We start from the raw sequence: 21,006 nt of genomic DNA, 5'->3' as shown, positions 1-21,006 counted from the left end.
ATCCGACCACATTCTGTCCACTATCACCACTTAAACTTTTGGTGCAAGAGAGAATGACAAAGTAATGAAGACGTCTAGCTTGATTAAGCTTCTTAGACTTGCTTTCAGTCAGAATCCCATCTATAACTCACATTTCTATGTGAATTTGGTTGGGTTTCCCAAAAAGTTACACATTGCATCTTTAAAAAACACAAAATACCATTAAATATGTCATCACACTATTTTTCACATATTTGACAGTATGTGTTATTTTAGCTAAATTGCCCAGCCTTATTTGGCCCTGTGCACACAGGGACATGCCACTGTCTGCACAGAGGGGGGCTTGCTTAGCTGTCTTTGAGCTTTTTGGGAGAGGGTGGGCTCACCAGAAGCACGCCACCTTATAGTCATTCTGATGTAGGCAACATGACGGTTGAAACATCTACAGTTTTAATAAAGAAAATAAAAAGATGACTGTGATATGTGGTGGTACCTGATGTTGCCTAACTTTAGTTGAATGCATTGCTCTAGATAAATGTCTGCATTTATGTCATTTAGTAATGTTCAAATGTGATGAGATGTGCTTATTTTTTATGTATCCAAAACCTGTAACCTTAGCATGATGCAACTCTGGTCAGGTATGGACAGGCAGGGATACAGTTGTAATGGTAGATGTGGTGTTTGATATCTTGTTTTTGTTTCACTGCGTCCACTCATGGGCCCTGTGTGTGTTTTAGACTCTAAATGGCTGCGAGGAAGTCTGATACCCACAACAATGGTGAGTGTGTGTCTCTTTCTGCCTCTTCATTTTCTCCATCCGTCTGCTCATTTTGGTGTAATTTTCATTCAGGCCGCCTTCTCAAACTGTTTTTCCAGGACCCATTAGCTACCTTGATGATGTTCCCTTCAAAATCAACGATAAGTTCCGCTGCCCTGCCAAAGTGGGGCTTCCGGTTGGCATCTGCCTGCCTGACTGTGACACTCTGCTCGCCAATCTGCAGGTAAGTCTTCTGACTTTGATGCTGTTTCGTCAAGGGTTTCAATGACTGGGATGCTTGGAATCACACCCTCTTTATATTAGTCTGGGATCCTTAAAGTTAAGAAAAATACGTAACCAAAACACTTAAATTACTCAATATTTAAAAAAAATGACGCGATATATATTTTTTTACACAATATTTTTACAAATATTTTAAATACAATCACAGTGTAGTTCACAAAACATTATTTTCTGTGTTATAGCCTAACTAGACGAAAGGCTATAAAGGCCTGGGGAAAGTTGGGTCATTGAAAGATAGACCCAGCCATATGATGTAGATGCAGAAAACAAACGGCATAGACCTAGTAGGATAATTTCCGTTACAAGAAAGAGCAGTGAAGCGCGAGGCTCAACTTCTCCGCTGTTTTGGTGCCCTCGGTACCGCACTGAACAGCGTGATGAAAACCCATGCACATGCCCAGATACTGTGTGTGAGAGCGAAGACTTCCATCTCACTCATCAAAATATTGTAGCCTATTCATTGATGCTAACCTGCTTTACTGAAGTTCCGAGACATTGCAAGCCAAGAAATTGTGAGATACAGCATTCTATTGCGAGATGCAGCTTTCATTGCAGATCGGCCTAGTGCACAGTTCTGACTGTCTGCCTGGTGGCCGACCTGCCTATTCGGTGCCCCTCCCCTTTCTCTCCGTCCCTTGCTAGTTCGCTATGAAAGATGCAAGTGTTTTTGTTCTCAGAAGTACCACAACTAATTAGTCTCCTCCGTTTTCAAAAACACTTAATCTTAGGAATCTTGACACTCAGAGATGGGAGTCGACATTGGTAGTCAACGTGCAAGGAGTAGAGGAATCAGTTATTTTGGAGTTGATGCTCCACCACTTAGAGTGGGGCAAAAAAGTATTTAGTCAGCCACCAATTGTGCAAGTTCTCCCACTTAAAAAGATGAGAAGCCTGTAATTTTCATCATAGGTACACTTCAACTATGACAGACAAAATGAGGGGGAAAAAATCCAGAAAATCACATTGTAGGATTTTTAATCAATTTATTTGCAAATTATTTTGGAAAATAAACTTTTGTTATTTACCAAATACTTATCTCAATACTTTGTCATTGCCAACAAAGGGTATATAACATAGGTCAAATGTTTTCTGTAAGTCTTCACAAGGTTTTCACACACTGTTGCTGGTATTTTTGCCCATTCCTCCATGCAGAGGTGAGCGGCGACGTTTTGGGGCTGTTGCTGGGCAACACAGACTTTGAACGCCCTCCAAAGATTTTCTATGCGGTTGAGATCTGGAGACTGGCTAGGCCACTCCAGGACCTTGAAATGCTTCTTACAAAGCCACTCCTTCGTTGCCCGGGCGGTGTGTTTGGGATCATTGTCATGCTGAAAGACCCAGCCACGTTTCATCTTCAATGCCCTTGCTGATGGAAGGAGGTTTTAACTCAAAATCTCACGATACATGGCCCCATTCATTCTTTCCTTTACACGGATCAGTCGTCCTAGTCCCTTTGCAGAAAAACAGCCCCAAAGCATGATGTTTCCACCCCCATGCTTCACAGTAGGTATGGTGATCTTTGGATGCAATTCAGCATTCTTTGTCCTCCAAACACAACAAGTTGAGTTTTTACCAAAAAGGTATATTTTGGTTTCATCTGACCATATGACATTTTCCCAATCTTCTTCTTGATCATCTGAATGCTCTCTAGCAAACTTCAGACGGGCCTGGACATGTACTGGCTTAAGCAGGGGGACACGTCTGGCACTGCAGGATTTGAGTCCCTGATGGCGTAGTGTGTTACTGATGGTAGGCTTTGTTACTTTGGTCCCAGCTCTCTGCAGGTCATTCACTAGGTTCCCCCCCCCCGTGTGGTTCTGGGATTTTTGCTCACCGTTCTTGTGATCATTTTGACCCCACGGGGTGAGATCTTGTGTGGAGCCCCAGATCGAGGGAGATTATCAGTAGTTTTGGATGTCTTCCATTTCCTAATAATTGCTCCCACAGTTGATTTCTTCAAACCAAGCTGCTTACCCCTATTGCAGATTCAGTCTTCCCAGCCTGGTGCAGGTCTACAATTTTGTTTCTGGTGTCCTTTGACAGCTCTTTGGTCTTGGCCATAGTGGAGTGTGGAGTGTGACTGTTTGAGGTTGTGGACAGGTGTCTTTTATACTGACAACAAGTTCAAACAGTTGCCATTAATACAGGTAACGAGTGGATGACAGAGGAGCCTCTTAAAGAAGACGTTACAGGTCTTTGAGAGCCAGAAATCTTGCTTGTTTGTAGGTGACCAAATACTTATTTTCCACCATAATTTGCAAATTCATTAAAAATCCTGCAATGTGATTTTCTGTTTTTTTTTTCTCATTTTGTCTGTCAAAGTTGAAGTGTACCTATGATGAAAATTACAGGCCTCTCTCATCTTTTTAAGTGGGAGAACTTGCACAATTGGTGGCTGACTAAATACTTTTTTGCCCCACTGTATGTCATTGTTGTTAACAGTTGAAAAATGGTAGAGAAAGACAAGAGGGTGAATCAGCTTTAATATTGCATGTAGATTGTGGCTTCTATCAATGTAGTTGTCTGCATCATTTCCAATCCTCATTTTTTTCCTTATTTTCCTCCTAACCCAACCCTAGAGTAAACTAATGGACAATAACACTAAGGCTTCAACTTCCAGCTTATACAGTTGAAGTCGGTAGTTTATTTACACTTTAGCCAAATACATTTAAACTCTGTTTTTCACTATTCCTGACATTTATCCTAGTAAGAATTCTCTGTCTTAGGTCAATTAGGATCACCACTTTAGTTTAAGAATGTGAAATGTCAGAATGATATATTTCAGCTTTTATTTCTTTCATCACATTCCCAGTGGGTCAGAAGTTTACATGCACTCAATTAGTATTTGGTAGCATTGGCTTTAAATTGTTTAACTTGGGTCAAATGTTTTGAGTAGCCTTCCACAAGCTTACCAGAATAAGTTGGGTGAATTTTGGCCCATTCCTCCTGACAGAGCTGGTGTAATTGAGTCCGGTTTGTAGGCCTCCTTGCACACACACACTTTTTCAGTAATGCACACAGATGTTCTATAGGATTGAGGTCAGGGCTTTGATGTCCACTCCAATACCTTGACTTTGTCCTTAAGCCATTTTGCCACAACTTTGGAAGTATGCTTGGGGTCATTGTCCATTTGGAAGACCCATTTGCGACCAAGCTTTAACTTCCTGTCTGATGGCTTGAGATGTTGCTTCAATAATACCACATAATTTTCCTTCCTCATGATGCCATTTATTTTGTGAAGTGCACCAGTCCCTCATGCAGCAAAGCACCCCCACAACATAACTGTGCTTCCCAGTTGGGATGGTGTTCTTCGGCTTGCAAGCTTCCCCCTTTTCCTCCAAACATAATGATGGTCATTATGGCCAAACTGTTCTATTTTTGTTTCATCAGACCAGAGGACATTTCTCCAAAAAGTACAATCTTTGTCCCCATGTGCAGTTTGCAATCCGTAGTCTGGATTTTGTGTGGCAGACTTGGAGCAGTGGCTTCTTTCTTGCTCAGCGGTCTTTCAGGTTATGTCGATATAGGACTCATTTTACTGTGGATATAGATACTTTTGTACCTATTTCCTCCAGCATCTTCACAAGGTCCTTTGCTGCTGTTCTGGGATTGATTTTCACTTTTCGCACTAAAGTACGTTCATCTCTAGGAGACAGAACGCATCTCCATCCTGAGCGGTATGATGGCTGTGTGGTCCCATAGGGTAAATACTTGCATACTATTGTTTGTACAGACGAACGTAGTACCTTCAGGTGTTTGGAAATTGCTCCCAAGGGTGAACCAGATTTGTGGAGGTCTTGGCTGATTTCTTTTGATTTTCCCATGATGTCAAGCAAAGAGGCATCGAGTCTGAAGGTATGCCTTGAAATCCATCCACAAGTACACCTCCAATTGATTCAAATGACGTCAATTAGCCTATCAGAAGCTTCTAAAGCCATGACATCATTTTCTGGAATTTTCCAAGCTGTTTAAAGGCACTGTCAACTTAGTGTATGTACACTTCTGACCCCCTGGAATTGTGATACAGTGAATTATAAGTGAAATAATCTGTAAACAATTTTTGGAAAAATGACTTGTGTCATGCACAAAGTAGATGTCCTAACTGACTTGCCAAAACTCTAGTTTGTTAACAAGAAATTTGTGGAGTGGTTGTAAAATGAGTTTTAGTGACTCCAACCTAAGACCTAAGTGTATGTAAACTTCAGACTTCAACTGTACATACTGTGTCCATAAAATGTATATAGTATCTTTTACAATAGTCATCGTTTTGTTTGTTTTTAGTCCCATCCTTCAGCTACCTTCAACCCCTCCCATCTATCTCTGAACCCCATCCAGTTTTACTTTTGCCATATATTTTTCAATTATGCTGTCGTGTTTCACAAAAGTTCTGAACCTTTCTTTTCTCATAGTTTCTACAGATTGTAAATTAAAGAAACATTTCTAAGAGTATTATTTATCAATTGACTGACTTTTGAGATCACGCAGCAATACTTTTGGGAAGTTTAAATGAGAAAGAAATGCGAACTTTGTGAGGTGGAATTGAGGTACGGTAATGGTAGTACTGTTGCAATGCTTAACCATCTGAAAGGGATGCACTGTGAGACCCAAACCATTGCTGACAGCAGTGCAGCTGCATTGTGAATTCTATTGTTTTAACGGAAAACCGATAAACAAATGGCAGTTTAAACATGAAGACATTTTCACACTTGTCACAAACCAGACGGCACAAATTTGACAGATAGCCAGGGGCACACTCCAACACTCAGACATAATTTACAAACTAAGTGTTTGGTGAGTCCGCCAGATCAGAGGCAGTAGATGACCAGGGATGTTCTCTTGATAAGTGTGTCAGGGAAAATCTATGGAGTAAAAAAAGTACATTAATAGTACAAAAATAGTAAAGCACAGATACCCCAAGAACTACTTCAGTAAAGATACTTTAAAGTACTACTTAAGGACTTTACACCACTGCTCATGACTTGACCAGATTCAACTGGATTGATTAATCTCCATTCCTTTAATCCCATGTCTGCTGCTGCTCACTAACTAGTCCCGGCGGTTCTCTCTTCCCTCTTCTCTGGGCACTGCAGTATGATTTCTCCCTGGAGAGGCGGAGCGTGCGCTGGGGGGCGGAGCTGGCTGAGGCTCGGGCTGCAGAGGTGGCCAGGGCGGAGCTAGAGAGCAGGGAGCACTCGCCCCCTGCCCAGGACCCTGACGGGGGATCGGCCTGCGGGGGGAAGAGACCATGCCCTGCCGAGGAGCAGGACGCTCTCCCACCCGCAATGAACCCGCTGATGGCCAGCTTGCGCCACAATGCTATTCTCACCCCTCTGCCTGCCCCAGCCAGGCAGACTGCTCCCAGCATCCCGACCCCACAGTACCTTAACCTGGCTGACTTTGAGCGCGAGGAGGACCCCTTCGACAAGCTGGAGCTCAAGACACTGGACGATAGGGAGGAGCTGCGCAACATCCTCCAGAGCCAGCCCCAGCCACAGACTCCATCCCCGCCTGAGGCACCCCAACTCAGGCCAGCATCTCGAGACAGCACCCCTCCACCCCAGCTCCCCGCCACCAGCCTTCCAGCCAAAACGGTCTTTGCCCACAAACCCAACGGGCTTGTGGTGCTACAGGACATGGACAGGGCCGGGGATCTGGCTCGGGGACAGACAATGGACCCTGACCGTCCCTGCAACATCCGCTCGCTGACCTTCCCCAAGCTGTCAGACCCCGGGGACTCAACCTTTAACTCCTACAGTCTGGCCCCTGTACCACATAGCCTACCCAACGGCAGCCCGCCAGCACCCCAGCAGAAGAGAGAGGAGCCACCCAGTCATACCCAACAAACCCAAAATGGGGCACCAAAGCAGGTGAGCTTTGCACACGCACACACATGCCTTGCTTAGTTTCAATTACTGAATGTTTTGCTTAATTCTCTGAAACTTCTCAAAGGCTTTGAGGTTTTATGAACAAGAGGAAGATGTATATATATATGTTTTTACCCTTCTACAGATATGACTCTACAAAAACTCTCTCCCTCCATAGATAAATGCAGGTCCTCCCCCTCTCCCGTGCAGCGCGGCACTGCTCAGCCTGTCCCCCAGTGAACGGCAATGTGTGGAGACCATAGTGTCCATGGGCTACTCTTACGAAGGGGTCCTGCGGGCCATGCAGAGGCGAGGCCAGAACGTGGAGCAGGTGCGCCCCTCCGATCTCCCTCCTCCAGGCCACAGCAGCCTAAGCCCATTTCTCCATAGAGATCTATTATAAAGAAATGTTCTATTTGATTCTGAAGTCACTCACTCACTGCCCATTGCCCCCATGGTTGACTCTGAAATCATCAGGTGCCTGCGTTATGTGATTGTGTGTGTTCACAACATGTGGCTTTAGAAGTCCACCAGGCAACAAAATGGGGATGGTGGTTGTGAATAAATCTATTTGAATTTACGTAGCATTTTTTGTCTCGACACCATCCACCACCTTGGTTTAATGCCACCCTCAACACTATGATGGCATCAGACACAACAGACATGTTAGGGGCTTGTTCATGGTGAATAAACATTAGCTAACGATGTAGTGATATGCAGTGGATGTTTATGGTAGTTTTCCTGCTAGCTTTATTTGGATACCCATCTTCAAGCATCACTCGGGGGGGGTTGAGTTTCTTTATAATTTGAGGCATGGAGGATAGTGCTTTTATTTCATGGTTTACCTTCCCCCTTTTGCAGGGTTGACTTTTCTGCACGCTAACTACACCACAGTTCAATGTAGTCTACCAGTCTAATGGTTTATCCTGCCCTCTATCCACCATTCATAGTGGCAATAGTGTAGGTGAATCGTTTGTCCAGTCTGCAATAGGCTAACTAGAAATCATACTACATACAAAATCATTAAAAGCTGCACCAATTTTCAATATTACATTTACATTACATTTAAGTCATTTAGCAGACGCTCTTATCCAGAGCGACTTACAAATATAAAGTGAAAACATGAGACAGACAGTTCAAAAAGCTCCCCCATTGATACTTTTATTTCCCCCCAAAAAATTATGTAGACTAGCCTACAACACCACAATGCAGTGAATATTTGCGTTGTTGTCTTCAAGTGAGTACAACATTATACTCTTGGCTGTAAACGGAAATTTAAATTGCATTTTAATATCGGAATGGCACATTAGCAGGCCAGTCTGGCAGTTAATTTTTAAAATTCTGATACTGAGATCTGCTGTGTGTTGCAGCTGATTATTCTCCCAAGTCAACCTATAATAATGTGGCCACATATGTTCTCAGCATACCCAATTATTCAGGAAAGCTCAACTCACTCCCTGTTCTGTGTCCTGCGATCCAAGTGGCTATTCCTCGCACACCTAGAACCTAACGCCTCAATATAGCCTAAATATTTATTTTTCATGTTTAAAATGTATACCTTTTTATGTGTCATAAACACAACCAGTCACAATATTTGTATCTGATTAGGCTATTTCAAAGGTCTGCTGTAGGCTATCTGTGCACATTCGTCCAAAATATAATTCTAGCAGCCAAACTGTGCACCTGTCATGCCATTTGATGAATGAAAAGGGACCTCTGTTACAATTTTCTAGCCAAACCTTCAATACTGGATACAAGGTAGGGAGGGATGTATTTTCTGTCTGTAGAGATTAACATAATCTATTTGATTGTGGTGTTGAAAAAAAACTGATCGTAGTTTAATAACAGGCAGGGAGAGCGAGCTTGTCTGGTGATTGGCGAACCCTCAACTTTCTGGCCCGTAGCCCTGCGACTGTGCCACAAAAGTATGCTGAAAAGGCAAAGTCGATATCCGTGTTTTATAAACACAGGGTCACTACAATTATTGTTATTTGTGGTCAAACATGTTGAGGTAATTTAGTGAAGGAAGGAGAATGTGCACTTTAAATTTTTTTTTTACAGTACCTGGGGGATCGTGATGTGAAAATATATTTTAAAAAATTACGTTTGGGAGGTTGTTTAAATGTATTATTTTTTACCTGGAGTTATGATGGCTAGGTGGGACAAGCACGTTTCAGTCACATACAGTGCCTTCAGAAAGTATTCCTATCCCTTGATTTATTCCACATTTTGTTACAGCCTGAATTCAAAATGGATTAAAGATGCACTATGCAGAAATCGCTCCGCCATTTCCTGGTTGCTAAAATTCTAATAGTTTGCCTAATTTCGGTTTGTGACAAAAACAGTAAGTATAGTGTAGAAAATAATTGTACAGTCTAAACCAGTGTGAAATAGTTTCCTTAACCAAAAATATTGTATTTTCAGCTGTTTGGACCTGATGTTCAAGACCGGAAGTAAAAGATGCAAAAACAAAACTTAACAGGAAGCATAGCGCACATGCAACAGATTTACTGCTTCTTAGACTTGAGGATAACGGATGCGAATCAAATCCATTTTTTATTGGTCACATATTTAACAGATGTTATTGCGGGTGTAGCGAAATACTTTCCGGCTGTAATAAAATAGCACCAAAAAAAACGTGTTTGAGCAAATAATTCAAACAATAACACCCATTATTATCTATCGTGTTGCCTAGTCACTACATACCTACCTTTTTTATGTACGTACAGTGCCTTTTAGAAAGTATTCATACTCCTTGACTTATTCCACATTTTGTTGTTACAGCCTAAATTCCAAATGGCTTAAAATGATTCACACACATTACCCCATAATGACAGTGCAAATGTGTTTTGGGATTTCTTTGCAAGTGTATTGAAAATGAAATACAGAAATCTAATTTACATAAGTATTCACATCTCTGAGTCAATACTTTGAAGAAGCATCTCTGGAGGTGATAACCGCTTTGAGTCGTCTTGGGTATAGCTATTACATTACTAAGCAAGTTACTTAGTCAATCTGGTTATGGGGAGAGTCAAGTCCAGCAGTTTTACTCACTGCAGGGGATTCAACCTCTTCAATTGAAAAAGCATCTGTCAGCTGTGAGAAGCGGAAAGAACTTGACTATTCCAAAGCAACTAGCCTTGACAACATTCCTGACAGATTTAAGGGATGCTACAGTAATTATCTTACCCCCTGAGTAACTCACATTTTGTAAATCTGTCTATTGAACTCTGGATTTTTCCCAGTGAGCTAGAACTTGCAAGGGTCATTCTTCTGTATAAAAAAAGGGAGTAAGTTGGGCTGATTTAGTTTCTATGATCGGTCTCAATCCTGTGTATTTTATCAAAGTTCAAGGAAAAGATTGAGCAGATTGAGTCATATTTCCTTACAATACCTACTATATGAGCTCCAATCTGGCTTCAGGAAATCTCATTCCACCGACACTTGCCTACTATACAGTGCATTCGGAAAGTATTCAGACACCTTGACTTTATCCACATTTTTCTACATTACAAACTTATTCTGAAATATATATAAAAAATATATATAATCTCATGCTACACACAATACCACATAACGACAAAGTGAAAACAGGTTTTTTAGAAATATTTGAAAATGTTTTGTTTTTATTAAACCTTATTTACATAATTATTCAGACCCTTTCAGACCCAAAGGATTTGTCCGTAGAGCTCCGAGACAGGATTGTGTTGCGGCACAGACCTGGGGAAGGGTAGAAAAAATGTTCAACTGCATTGAAGGTCCCCAAGAACACAGTGCCTCCATCATTCTTAAATGGAAGAAGTTTGGAATCACCAAGTCTCTTCCAAGAGCTGGCCGCCCAGCCAAACTGAGCAATTGGGGGAGAAGGGCCTTGGTCAGGGAGGTGACCAATAACCCGATGGTCACTTTGACAGAGCTCCTCTGGAGAATGTTCCAGAAGGAGAATCTCCACAATCATCGCTGCAGCACTCCAATCAGGCCTTTATGGTAGAGTGGCTAGAAGGAAGCCACTCCTCAGTAAAATGCATATGACAGACCACTTGGAGTTTGCCAAAAGGCAGGTAAAGACTCTCAGACCATGATCAACAAGATTCTCTGGTCTGATGAAACCAAGATTGAACTCTTTGGCCTGAATGCCAAGTGTCACGTCTGGAGGAAACCAAGCACCATCCCTACGGTGAAGCATGATGGTGGCAGCGTCATGCTGTGGGGACTGGGAGACTAGTCAGGATTGAGGGAAAGATGAACAGAGCAACGTACAGAGATTCTTAATGAAAACCTGCTCCAGGGGGCCCAGGACCTCGGATTGGGGCGATGGTTCCAACAGTACAACGACCCTAAGCACACAGCCAAGACAACGCAGGAGTGGCTTCGGGACAAGTATCTGAATGTCCTTGAGTGGCCCAGCCAGAACTCGGACTTGAACCCGATCAAACATCTCTGCAGAGACCTGAAAATAGGTGTGCAGCGACTTTTCCCATCCAACCTGACAGAGATTGAGAGGATCTGCAGAGAAGAATGGGAGAAACTCCCCAAATACAGGTGTCCAAAACTTGTAGCGTCATACCCAAGAAGACTCGGCTGTAATCGCTGCCAAAGGTTCTTCAACAAAGTACAGAGTAAAAGGTCTGAATGCTTATGCAAATGTGATTTAAGTTTGACCTTTTAATACATTTGCAAAAATTTCTAAAAACCTGTTTTTGCTTTGTCATTATGGGGTATTGTGTTTCGATTGAGGGGAATAAAAACATATTCTAAAATATAAGGCTGTAATGTAACAATGTGGAAAAAGTCAAGGGGTCTGAATTCTGTCTGAATGCAATGTATCTGACTGACCACATCTGGAGGGAAATTTTGTGGTATGGTTATTGTAGATCTATGTTTCTGATAGGAAGAAAACAGATGGTGGATATGGATGGGACCCTGTCTAAACCCAAAAATCTTGAACTGCAGTGTGCCGGAAGGGAGTGTGCTGGATCCAGTTCTGTTGAATATAAATGATCTGAAAACTGCTTGAACATGTGACCTTTTCCCCTATGCAGATGATTCTGCACTGTCTGACAAAAATATGGTTGAGGAAGCCCTGAGTGCTTAACTTCTGAATGTCAGTAAATGGCTATATTACCATAAGCTGTCACTTAGTGGACCCATCTTGTATGGGTCCAAGGTGAAACTGAGGGAATCCCCTGATTTTTAAGGGAAGAAGGGGTAGTAGGTGACCATTGTCACAGCAAAATAGGCAGTTAATTATCTTGGATGTGTGCTAAATAACTTCTTGTGCCATGCTCTCCCCTGTCAAATGGTTATCTCCAAAGTGAACCATAACATTAGGTTTTTGGCAAGAACCTCGAAATATCTGGATAAGAATGTAATGGTGGCATTGGCAGTGGATCTTGTTCAGTGCCACTAAAACTATGCATGCTCTTTCTGGTACAATAGAGCCCCCAAGATAATTAAAAATAAACTGCAGACATCTCCGATCAAATTAGTCAGGATTATTCTTAAACTTTCAGCACATACTCTTGACCATTCCCACTTTGAATGCCTCAGATTGCTCAAAGTGGAGGAGAGAGTCTCTCAAATGAAATTGTCTTGTACTTAAGATTGTCCACGGTATGGTACCTATAACTACTTTAACTTGGTTTGGGATAACCGTAACTATTCCACTAAAAAGAGTGTAACTGACGTTATTTTTACATTTTAATAATGGTATGGGGAATTCAACTTTTTATACTCTGCTGTTTTTTCGGAATAGTCTTCCAAAGAATTTGAAATGTATAACCCCCATATGCACTTTCAAGTACACTGAAGAAATTGCTAAATAGTAGCATGTCTCAAAAGTGAGTCATAAGATTTCTAGTACGTGGGTGAGAGAAATGCCTGGGATAAAAAAGAAAAAGTGTACCCCTTGTTGTCCCGAGGACAGAGTATGGGAAAGCCTGCAATAGCATGATGCTGCCACCACCATGCTTCATAATAGGGATGGTGTTAGATGGGTGATGAGCTGTGCCTGGTTTTGTCCAGACATAGCGCTTTACATTTAGGCCAAAGAGTAAAATGTTGGTCTCATCAGACCACAATCTTTTGCCTTATGCTCAGAGTCTTCCATGTGCCTTTTTGCAAACTCCAGACGTGCTGTCACATGACTTTTTCTCAGGAGTGGCCACTCCCATAAAGCCCAGATTGGTGAAGTGCTGTGGAGACTATCGTTCTTCTGGCAGGTTCTCACATCTCAGCCAAGGAACTCTGTTGTTCTGTCAGAGTGGTCATTGAGTTTTTGGTCACCTCGCTGACCAAGCTCCTCCTTGCACGGTTTCTCAGTTTGGTCGGAAGGCCAGCTCTTGGCAGAGTCTGGGTAGTTCCATATTTTTTCCCATTTCCAAATGGAGACCACTAAAACTTTCAACACTCAATTGTTTTATACCCTTCCTCAAATATGCCTCATCACAATTATATCTCGAATATGTATGGACTTGGTATAGTTTCTGCTCTGACATGCACTGTCAAATGTGGGACCTTAAATAGACAGGTGTTTTTTTCTAAATCATGTCCAAAGAATTGAATTGGCCACAGGTGGATTCCTATCAAGTTGTAGTGACGTCTCAAGGATCATCAAATGAAATTAGATGCACCTGAGCTCAATTTGGAGCATCATAGCAAAGGGGTTTGAATACTTATTTAAATGACATTTCTGTATTTCATTTTCACTCATTTAGCAAACATTTCTCAATATGTTTTCACTTTGTCATTACGGGATATTGTGTGTGTAGATGGGTGAGAGGGAAAAATCTATTTAGATATTTAGGCTGTAAAACCACAATGTGAAATAAGTCAAGGGGTGTGAATACTTTCTGAAGGCACTGTATCTTAGAAATATTATAACTTTCTTCTGTGCTTCTCTGAGCATGCACTTCGTAGCCTATAGGCTATGGATAATTTCATTGAGACCACACTAAATAGCCTATAGGCGCACTTGTATTGCGCACCCAGCGGCGAATCAGAGATGAGGGGTGGCATCAGGCACACATCTATATAGCCTAATAAGCAACTAATTCTAAAACAGAAATTTCATCAATTACAAAATACAAGACCCTCCCCCATTTTCCTTTAGGTAACCATTCTGTAAATGTCGATTCAGTCCCTTAGCTAGCAGATAAAGTCTGGGCTTACACAGGAAGACCACACCTAAAGAGCAACAATATCTGTCATCCTGTGACCCAGGTGCTGGAGTACCTGTTTACTCACGCGCGTCTTTGTGAGCGGGGATTTGATCCTAGTGCCATAGAGGAGTGCTTAGATATGTTCCAGAACTCTGAAGAGAAGGTGAGTCCACCTACAGTCTCACTCACTCAATCACTCACTCACTCTCTCACACACACAGAGATGTGCATGTTTATACAGATGCACTCAACATGCAGAAACAAAGATGCTAATAGCCAGCTATCAACTCTTATCTGTGATGTTTGAACACAAATGTCGATTGGCCTAAGGTTGGATTCACTTCCAGTTTTCCCTGAACTTGGATACACCAAGCATCTACTGCTCTCCTCCAACATTCTTCTGAAATGTTGTTAACAATCTTTGTTTATTTGATTTTTCAGTTAAATTGTACATAAATAGTCCGTAACAAGAATTCCCAATTACAATGCATATTTTTCATGATTTCCTCAGGCCTTGGAGTTCCTATCGCTGATGACGCGGTTCTGTGAGATGGGCTTTGAGAAGGACACCATCAAGGAGGTGCTGCTGCTGCACAACAACGACCAGGACAAGGCTCTGGAGGACCTCATGTCCCATGCCTCAGCCAGTTGAGCCCCCCAACCATCCACCCTCCAGCCCCAGGCTTGCTTCCTCCCAGTACCACCCGCCCCTCCACCCCTAAACACACACAGTCCCCATGCCCCAACCTAGTTACAGCACAGAGGGGAGAACTCCCACCCCACCCAATGTAGCTATGACGTCCGTTCATGACCCCACTCTGGTCCACTCACACACAGTGACTCCAAAAGAGAGAAATATAGTGAACACGTACACTTCCATAAGTGAGAAATAAGACCTTGTGTTCCTAGAGTGTGGGGCAGTGGGCAAATGGACACAAATGAGCACCTGCGAATTGAGGGGGTTAGTTTATGCTGACCACATGCCCGTTTTACCTTGTCTGTCGATCACTGTGTGTGTGTGTGTGTGTGCGCCGTGGTGGTTTGAAGGAGGCTTGAACTTCCCATAGGAGCATATAGAGGTGACCCGATGCTGGACAGCACTCTGGCGGTGTGCAGTGACTCTGTGGGTGAGACTTGGAGGGGACAAAGGACCAATGGACCCAGAACTGTGAGGAACCACTAGCCAGGCTCTACTTTCTACAGATTAACAGTGAACACTGACACTCCCAGCTAACTAAGCTGCCATCATCTGCTATTTAGAGCAGGCCTACAAAATGGTGGAGGGGAGGGGATGCCAAGCGGCCCATGTGTGACTTACTGACCGACCAGCGGCAGAACCTAAAAACGCAAATGCGCATCATCGCAGAACAGAGAACTGACTCCAAGAAGTGCCCTATTCCTGCAACTGGCTTTCACAGATCTCATCTTTTCTATGCTGTTACTTTGCTTGTTCATTTGTCTCTGTTAGAAAGGACACGCATTCATTTGATTTTTTTTCTTGGTGTCCTTTTTTTTTTAGATTCTCTTTCTTTGCTTTCTGTTTTAGGAAGTGCATTAACAGTAGTTAACTGTTCCTACTGCCTGTTGGCTCCTCCTGCACTGGAACAGACTGCAAGGCCAGTGGAGAAGAGATTGTCAGTTATTTTGCAGGAAATATAAAACATGTCTAAACGCATACAAGCACCCAATGGCACAGAGACAAACTGCACAGACACACACACCAACATTAGATATTGACTTATTTAAAAAGTACAGTGATATTTAATAATGAGATCAATATGAAGAAAAAATTCTAAGCAAGCAAAATTATGGTGCTTTGAAGCGGTCCCTATTGGGGTCAGTAGACTGGACAGAGAGACGAGAGAAATTGAAATGCTAGTTTTAGGTTGTTCTGCAACCAAAACTTTTGTGCAATAGATGTTTTATGCACCTTTTTCAGACCCAGTGTACTTTTGGCATCCCTGAGCAATGGGCAAATCCCAAAATGACGGATGGCCTTTGCTGGAGACACGCTCACTGGAGGAGGAAATCGGTAGAAGAAAATATTTGATTTTGTTGTTTGCGGTCATTACTTCCCTCATTTATTGGAGTTCCTCTTTCACTATCAACTATGAGTAGTGTTTGTCTGACTCGTCACACATTCATGCTGGTCTGAATGTGTTTTGCCTCCCCCATGTGTCATGCATAGGAATCTTCCAAGAACAGGTCAGAAGATTAAACATCTTACCAGTTAGATATGAACCAAATTCATCATGGTGATATTTTATGTTCTAATTGTACTTCATTGTAGCTATGTTTTCACCTTGCATCGACCCTTTTGACTACTGATCTGTGTGTATGAGTCTACAGGTATTTTTTAAGTGCCATGATGATGATGCTCTCCATTTCATGTGTGAATCTTTGCGCAGAAAAGTATCTCTGCCCTTTCCCAACCGAGCAGCCAGTCGATCCACGCTTCAAGATTACTTTTTGAAGATGACAAAAGGATTTCTTTAAAATACAACAGTCTTGATCGTGCTCTGGTAATCAAGGGGAGATCTCTTTTATAGAATTCAACAGTCTTGATCTCCTCTGTTAATCATGGGGAGATCTCTTTAGAATGCATTCTAGATCTTCGGGTAATTAAGTGGATCTTGTGACATGAGATGGACTGAAAAGCAGTACATAGGAACAAGACTGAAAATTGGCACTTCGCTCAGAGGTTGTATCTAGTTCTGCCATCAAGACGTGAACGAACAATTGTTACAGGTTGACAAAAATCACGTCGGGCTATTATAAGAAGAATCTGGCATTGAGGACATATGTAGAGTTTGATCTTGCTATTGATTGTATGTTGCCAATACATATATGACTGTGTGTGCCCCTTAACCCAGAAGGATCCACTTGCCTGCAGATACTAAAACACCCCAGATCCCATTATACGTTATTAGACTGTGAGCATAGCGTCTAATCGCCAGGCCACCTCCAGACTTTGTTCTGAACTAAAGGTGAACTTCAGCCTCCTGATAACTTGTACATTTCCTTTGAACATGACAGACTTCTTTGGGGAGGGGGGCACAAGAAGCCAAGCCACATAGAACACGTTGGTGGTTGAGAGAACAATAAGTGCTAGCCTTCTTTTCTTTTTTTCATTGTGGACATGATTGGGTCTAATCCTAACTTTTTTTTTTTACAGTTTTTTTTGTGAGTCAATGAGAGACTTGGGAAGGGCTGGTCTGATATGGCGATTCTGGAGTTTGATGTCTTAATGATATGTGGTGTTCCTGGTAGCTCCTGAAAGTTTTTATGTAAAGAAATAATAATAATCTGTAACCTCCTGAATCATTTGGCAGTTCTTCAATGTGATTAAACATGCACATCTTTTCAATGGTGTGGCTGTTACTATTGATAAGGTGTCTTGGTGTTTTTTATCAATTGTTATTGGAATTCTAGCTATGGTATGTTTTTCACTTGGTTTGTACAGCAGCACAATGGTTTGGTAGCAATTGTTAAACACATCAACAACCATGTAAAGAGATGATTGTTCCCCTGAGCATTGTGGGTAAAGGTGAGAAACTTCCAGTGGGGTGGTCGGAGAAAAGGAAAAAATAATTGGTGCCTTTTATTTTTGCTGCCTGAGTCAAAGCAGATGGGCTGTTCTGTTCATATTCTATTACTAACTTTGACATCAGAGCCTGACCTGTACTGTTATATGCCCACTTCCATTTTGGAACCCTTTGAAACTGCCAGTGTGAAAAATGCCTTTTTGTCTTCACGCAGATCTCAAAGAGCTGTATAGGTGGAAGCAATATGATTGAAGCTCAGCTGCCTATTGAGGGGCTGCATAGAGCAATAACCACACTGCTTACCAGTGGTGGAAAAAGTACTCCGTTGCCTTACTTAAATAAAAGTAAAGAAACCTTAATGGGAAAAAATACATAAATACTACTTGAGTAAAAGTATCTGGTTTAAAATGTACTTAAGTACAGTGGTGGAAAAAGTACTCCATTTTCATACTTGAGTAAAAATGCTATACATCAAATTCTTTGCATTAAGCAAAACCAGATAGCACAATGTTCTTGTTTACTTCTTTTTTAAGGACAGCCAGGCCAGGGGCAAACTCCAACACTCCACATTTACAAACGCAGTATTTGTGTTCAGTGAGTCTACCAGATCAGAGGCAGTAGGGGTGACAAAGCATTATATTGATAGGTGCATAAATTGGACCATATTGCTGTTCTGCCTGAGCATTTGAAATGTAACAATTACTTTTGGGTGTCAGAGAAAAAGTGCAGGTTAGTGTTTTTCATCATGAATCTTGTTGTGGAGGCAGCTCTGCAGAGTGGTCACTATCTGTCACAGCCACAGTCATAAAATCTGAAAACCTAACCTTATCCACACTGCTAACCCTAACCTTAAATTAAGACCAAAAAGCACATTTTTTTTGTTTTCCTGAATATTTACAATATAGCCAATTGTTGACATTGCAACTGGCCTATCTAAGGGGACATTTCTCAGTTCTGCCTCCAGGACAATACTCATGACAAATGTCAACCTGATGGAAAATGTATGGTAGTAAAAAGTATATATTTTCTTTAGGAATGTTGTGGAGTAAAAGTAAACAAAAATATAAATGGTAAAGCACACAACGACTTAAGTAGTACTTAAAAGTATGTTTACTTGGTTACTTTACACCACTGCTGCTTACACCTACTACTACTTAAGAAACCAGTCTTCTAGGACCTGTGAACACCACAAGTAGCCTGGCCTCAAATCTGTTTGTGCATTTGGCTGCAAACTCCAATGTTTGTCCATATGCTCTCGGAGCGTTCAGAGCGCACACTGGATGCTCTGGCGGAGGAGTAGGGTTGATTCGAGCTTTCTGACCTCAATGGCAGTCAAGCGCCCAAGCTAAACTTGCTAATGTTGGGTAGCTTGCTAGTTACTTTCAGACACAAATTAGAGAACGCCTCACTCCGATCGTTTTACTCAGCCTAGCAGAGTTGGCTATACTGTTTATCTCGAGGGTTAATAAGTAACTGTGTTATTGGCAACAACTTCAGTTTTTGAGCCAATGTTTACTGTCATAACAACTTGGTGCTAGGTTCGTAATTTCAATTATTCTGCGCTATGGCACTCAAACTAGAGTGGTATACTACGATTGAAGCTAGATCTAATCCGGCTTTTATAAAGCTAGCTAACTTGGGTAACCGCTAGTGGGCGCTATGGATCTCCACTTCTTGAGGAAGACTAGTCAAAACACGGTGCAGTTGTGCATCTTGATGTTCTCTGCTGACTGCTCCGACATCTATTCCTTTGTAAATATATTCTGTTAATAGTTAACTAAACGTTTTTATTTTAACGTACCGGCTGCCTACTCCTCATCTTTCTTTGGATTACCTGCCATTTAGGGGCCTCCCACTTCCTTCTTCTGACATGTATAGTTAAAACGTGTCTGTCTAGTGTTTACAATAATACTGCCAGAGCCAATAATACTTGTTTGAAAAAAACTACCTTATGCCTAACTGTTATTTTGATCACAGGCATATAGCCTAGGCAGGCTACGGCTGGGGAACTCTAGGAACTGTGTTATGAACAAAAATATGAACGCAATCATTTCAAAGAGTTTACTGAGTTCAGTTCATATAAGGAAATCAGTCAATTGGGAGAAATTCATTAGGCCCTAATATACTGTATGTATTACACATGACTACCTTAAAAAAGGGCGATCAGAAAACCAGTCAGTATCTGGAGTGACCATTTGGCTCATTCAGCGTGACACATAGTCTTTGCATAGAGTTGTTCAGGCTGTTGATTGTGGCCTTTTGGAGCGTCGTCCCACTCCTCTTCAATGGCTGTGCAAAGTTGCTGGATATTTGCGGGAACTGGAACATCCTGTTGTACACGTTGATCCAGAGCATTCCAAATATGCTCAATGGGTGACATGTCTGGTGAGTATGCAGGCCATGAAAAAAAATGTTCAGCTTCCAGGAATTGTGTACAGATCCTCACGACATGGGGCTGTGCATTATCATACTTTAATATCAGGTGATGGCAGCGGATGAATGGCACGACAATGGGCAATGGATCTCATCACGGTATCTCTTGGCATTCAAATAGCCATCGATAAAATGCAATTGTGTTTGTTGTCCATAGCTTATACCTGCCCATACCATAACCCCACCTCCACTATGGTGCAATCTGTTCACAATGTTGACATCAGAAAACCGCTTGCCCAATTGATGCCATACACTCTGTCTGCCATCTGCCCGGTAGAGTTGAAACCGGGATTCATCTGTGAAGAGCACACTTCTCCAGTGTGCCAGTGGCCATAAAAGGTGAGCATTTGTCAACTAAAATTGGTTACAACACCAAACTGCAGTCAAGTCAAGATCCTGTTAAGGACGATGAGCACACAGATTAACTTCCCTGAGAGGGTTTCTGACAGTTTTCAGAAATGATTCTGTTGTGCAAACCCACAGTTTCATCAGCTGTCCAGGTGGCTGGTCTTAGACGATCCCGCAGGTGAAGAAGCCGGATGTAGAGGTCTTGGGCTGGAGTGGTTGCATGTGGTCTGTGGCTGTGAGGCCGGTTGGACGTATTGCCAAATTCACTAAAACATTGGAGGCGGCTTATGGTAGAGACATGAACATTCAATTCTTTGGCAACAGCCCTGGTGGACATTCCTACAGTCAGCATGCCAAATGCACGCTCCATAAACTTGAGATATCCATGTCATTTTGTTGTGTGACACAACTACAATTTTAGAGTGGCCTTTTATTGTCCCCAGCACAAGGGGCACCTGTGTAATGATCATGCTGTTTAATCAGCTCATTGATATGCCACACCTGTCAGGTGGATGGATATTCTTGAAAAGGAGAAATGCTCACTAAAATGGGTGGAAGCAAATTTGTGCCAAACATTTTGAGAGAAGCTTTTTGTGGGTATGGAACATTTCTGGGAT

At 42.1% G+C, this 21,006-nt stretch overlaps 1 protein-coding gene across 1 annotated transcript in view; it reads left to right on the top strand.

Annotated features, from left to right (window-relative positions):
• LOC124002979 (ubiquitin-associated protein 1-like) overlaps positions 1-17,449 on the top strand; it is a 38,094-nt gene extending 20,645 nt beyond the window's left edge. Inside the window, exons 2-7 of the mRNA XM_046310851.1 lie at positions 717-757; positions 856-980; positions 6,130-6,906; positions 7,082-7,234; positions 14,125-14,226; positions 14,575-17,449. Of these exons, the coding sequence (XP_046166807.1) occupies positions 724-757; positions 856-980; positions 6,130-6,906; positions 7,082-7,234; positions 14,125-14,226; positions 14,575-14,715 (1,332 nt within the window). The 5' untranslated portion in view covers positions 717-723 and the 3' untranslated portion in view covers positions 14,716-17,449. The remainder of the gene's footprint in view (positions 1-716; positions 758-855; positions 981-6,129; positions 6,907-7,081; positions 7,235-14,124; positions 14,227-14,574) is intronic.
• Positions 17,450-21,006: the final 3,557 nt, after the last annotated feature.

The sequence above is a fragment of the Oncorhynchus gorbuscha genome, linkage group LG18, assembly GCF_021184085.1.
Source record: "Oncorhynchus gorbuscha isolate QuinsamMale2020 ecotype Even-year linkage group LG18, OgorEven_v1.0, whole genome shotgun sequence".
Classification (NCBI taxonomy): Eukaryota; Metazoa; Chordata; class Actinopteri; order Salmoniformes; family Salmonidae; genus Oncorhynchus; species Oncorhynchus gorbuscha.
This window is presented reverse-complemented; position numbering and strand designations above follow the sequence as displayed.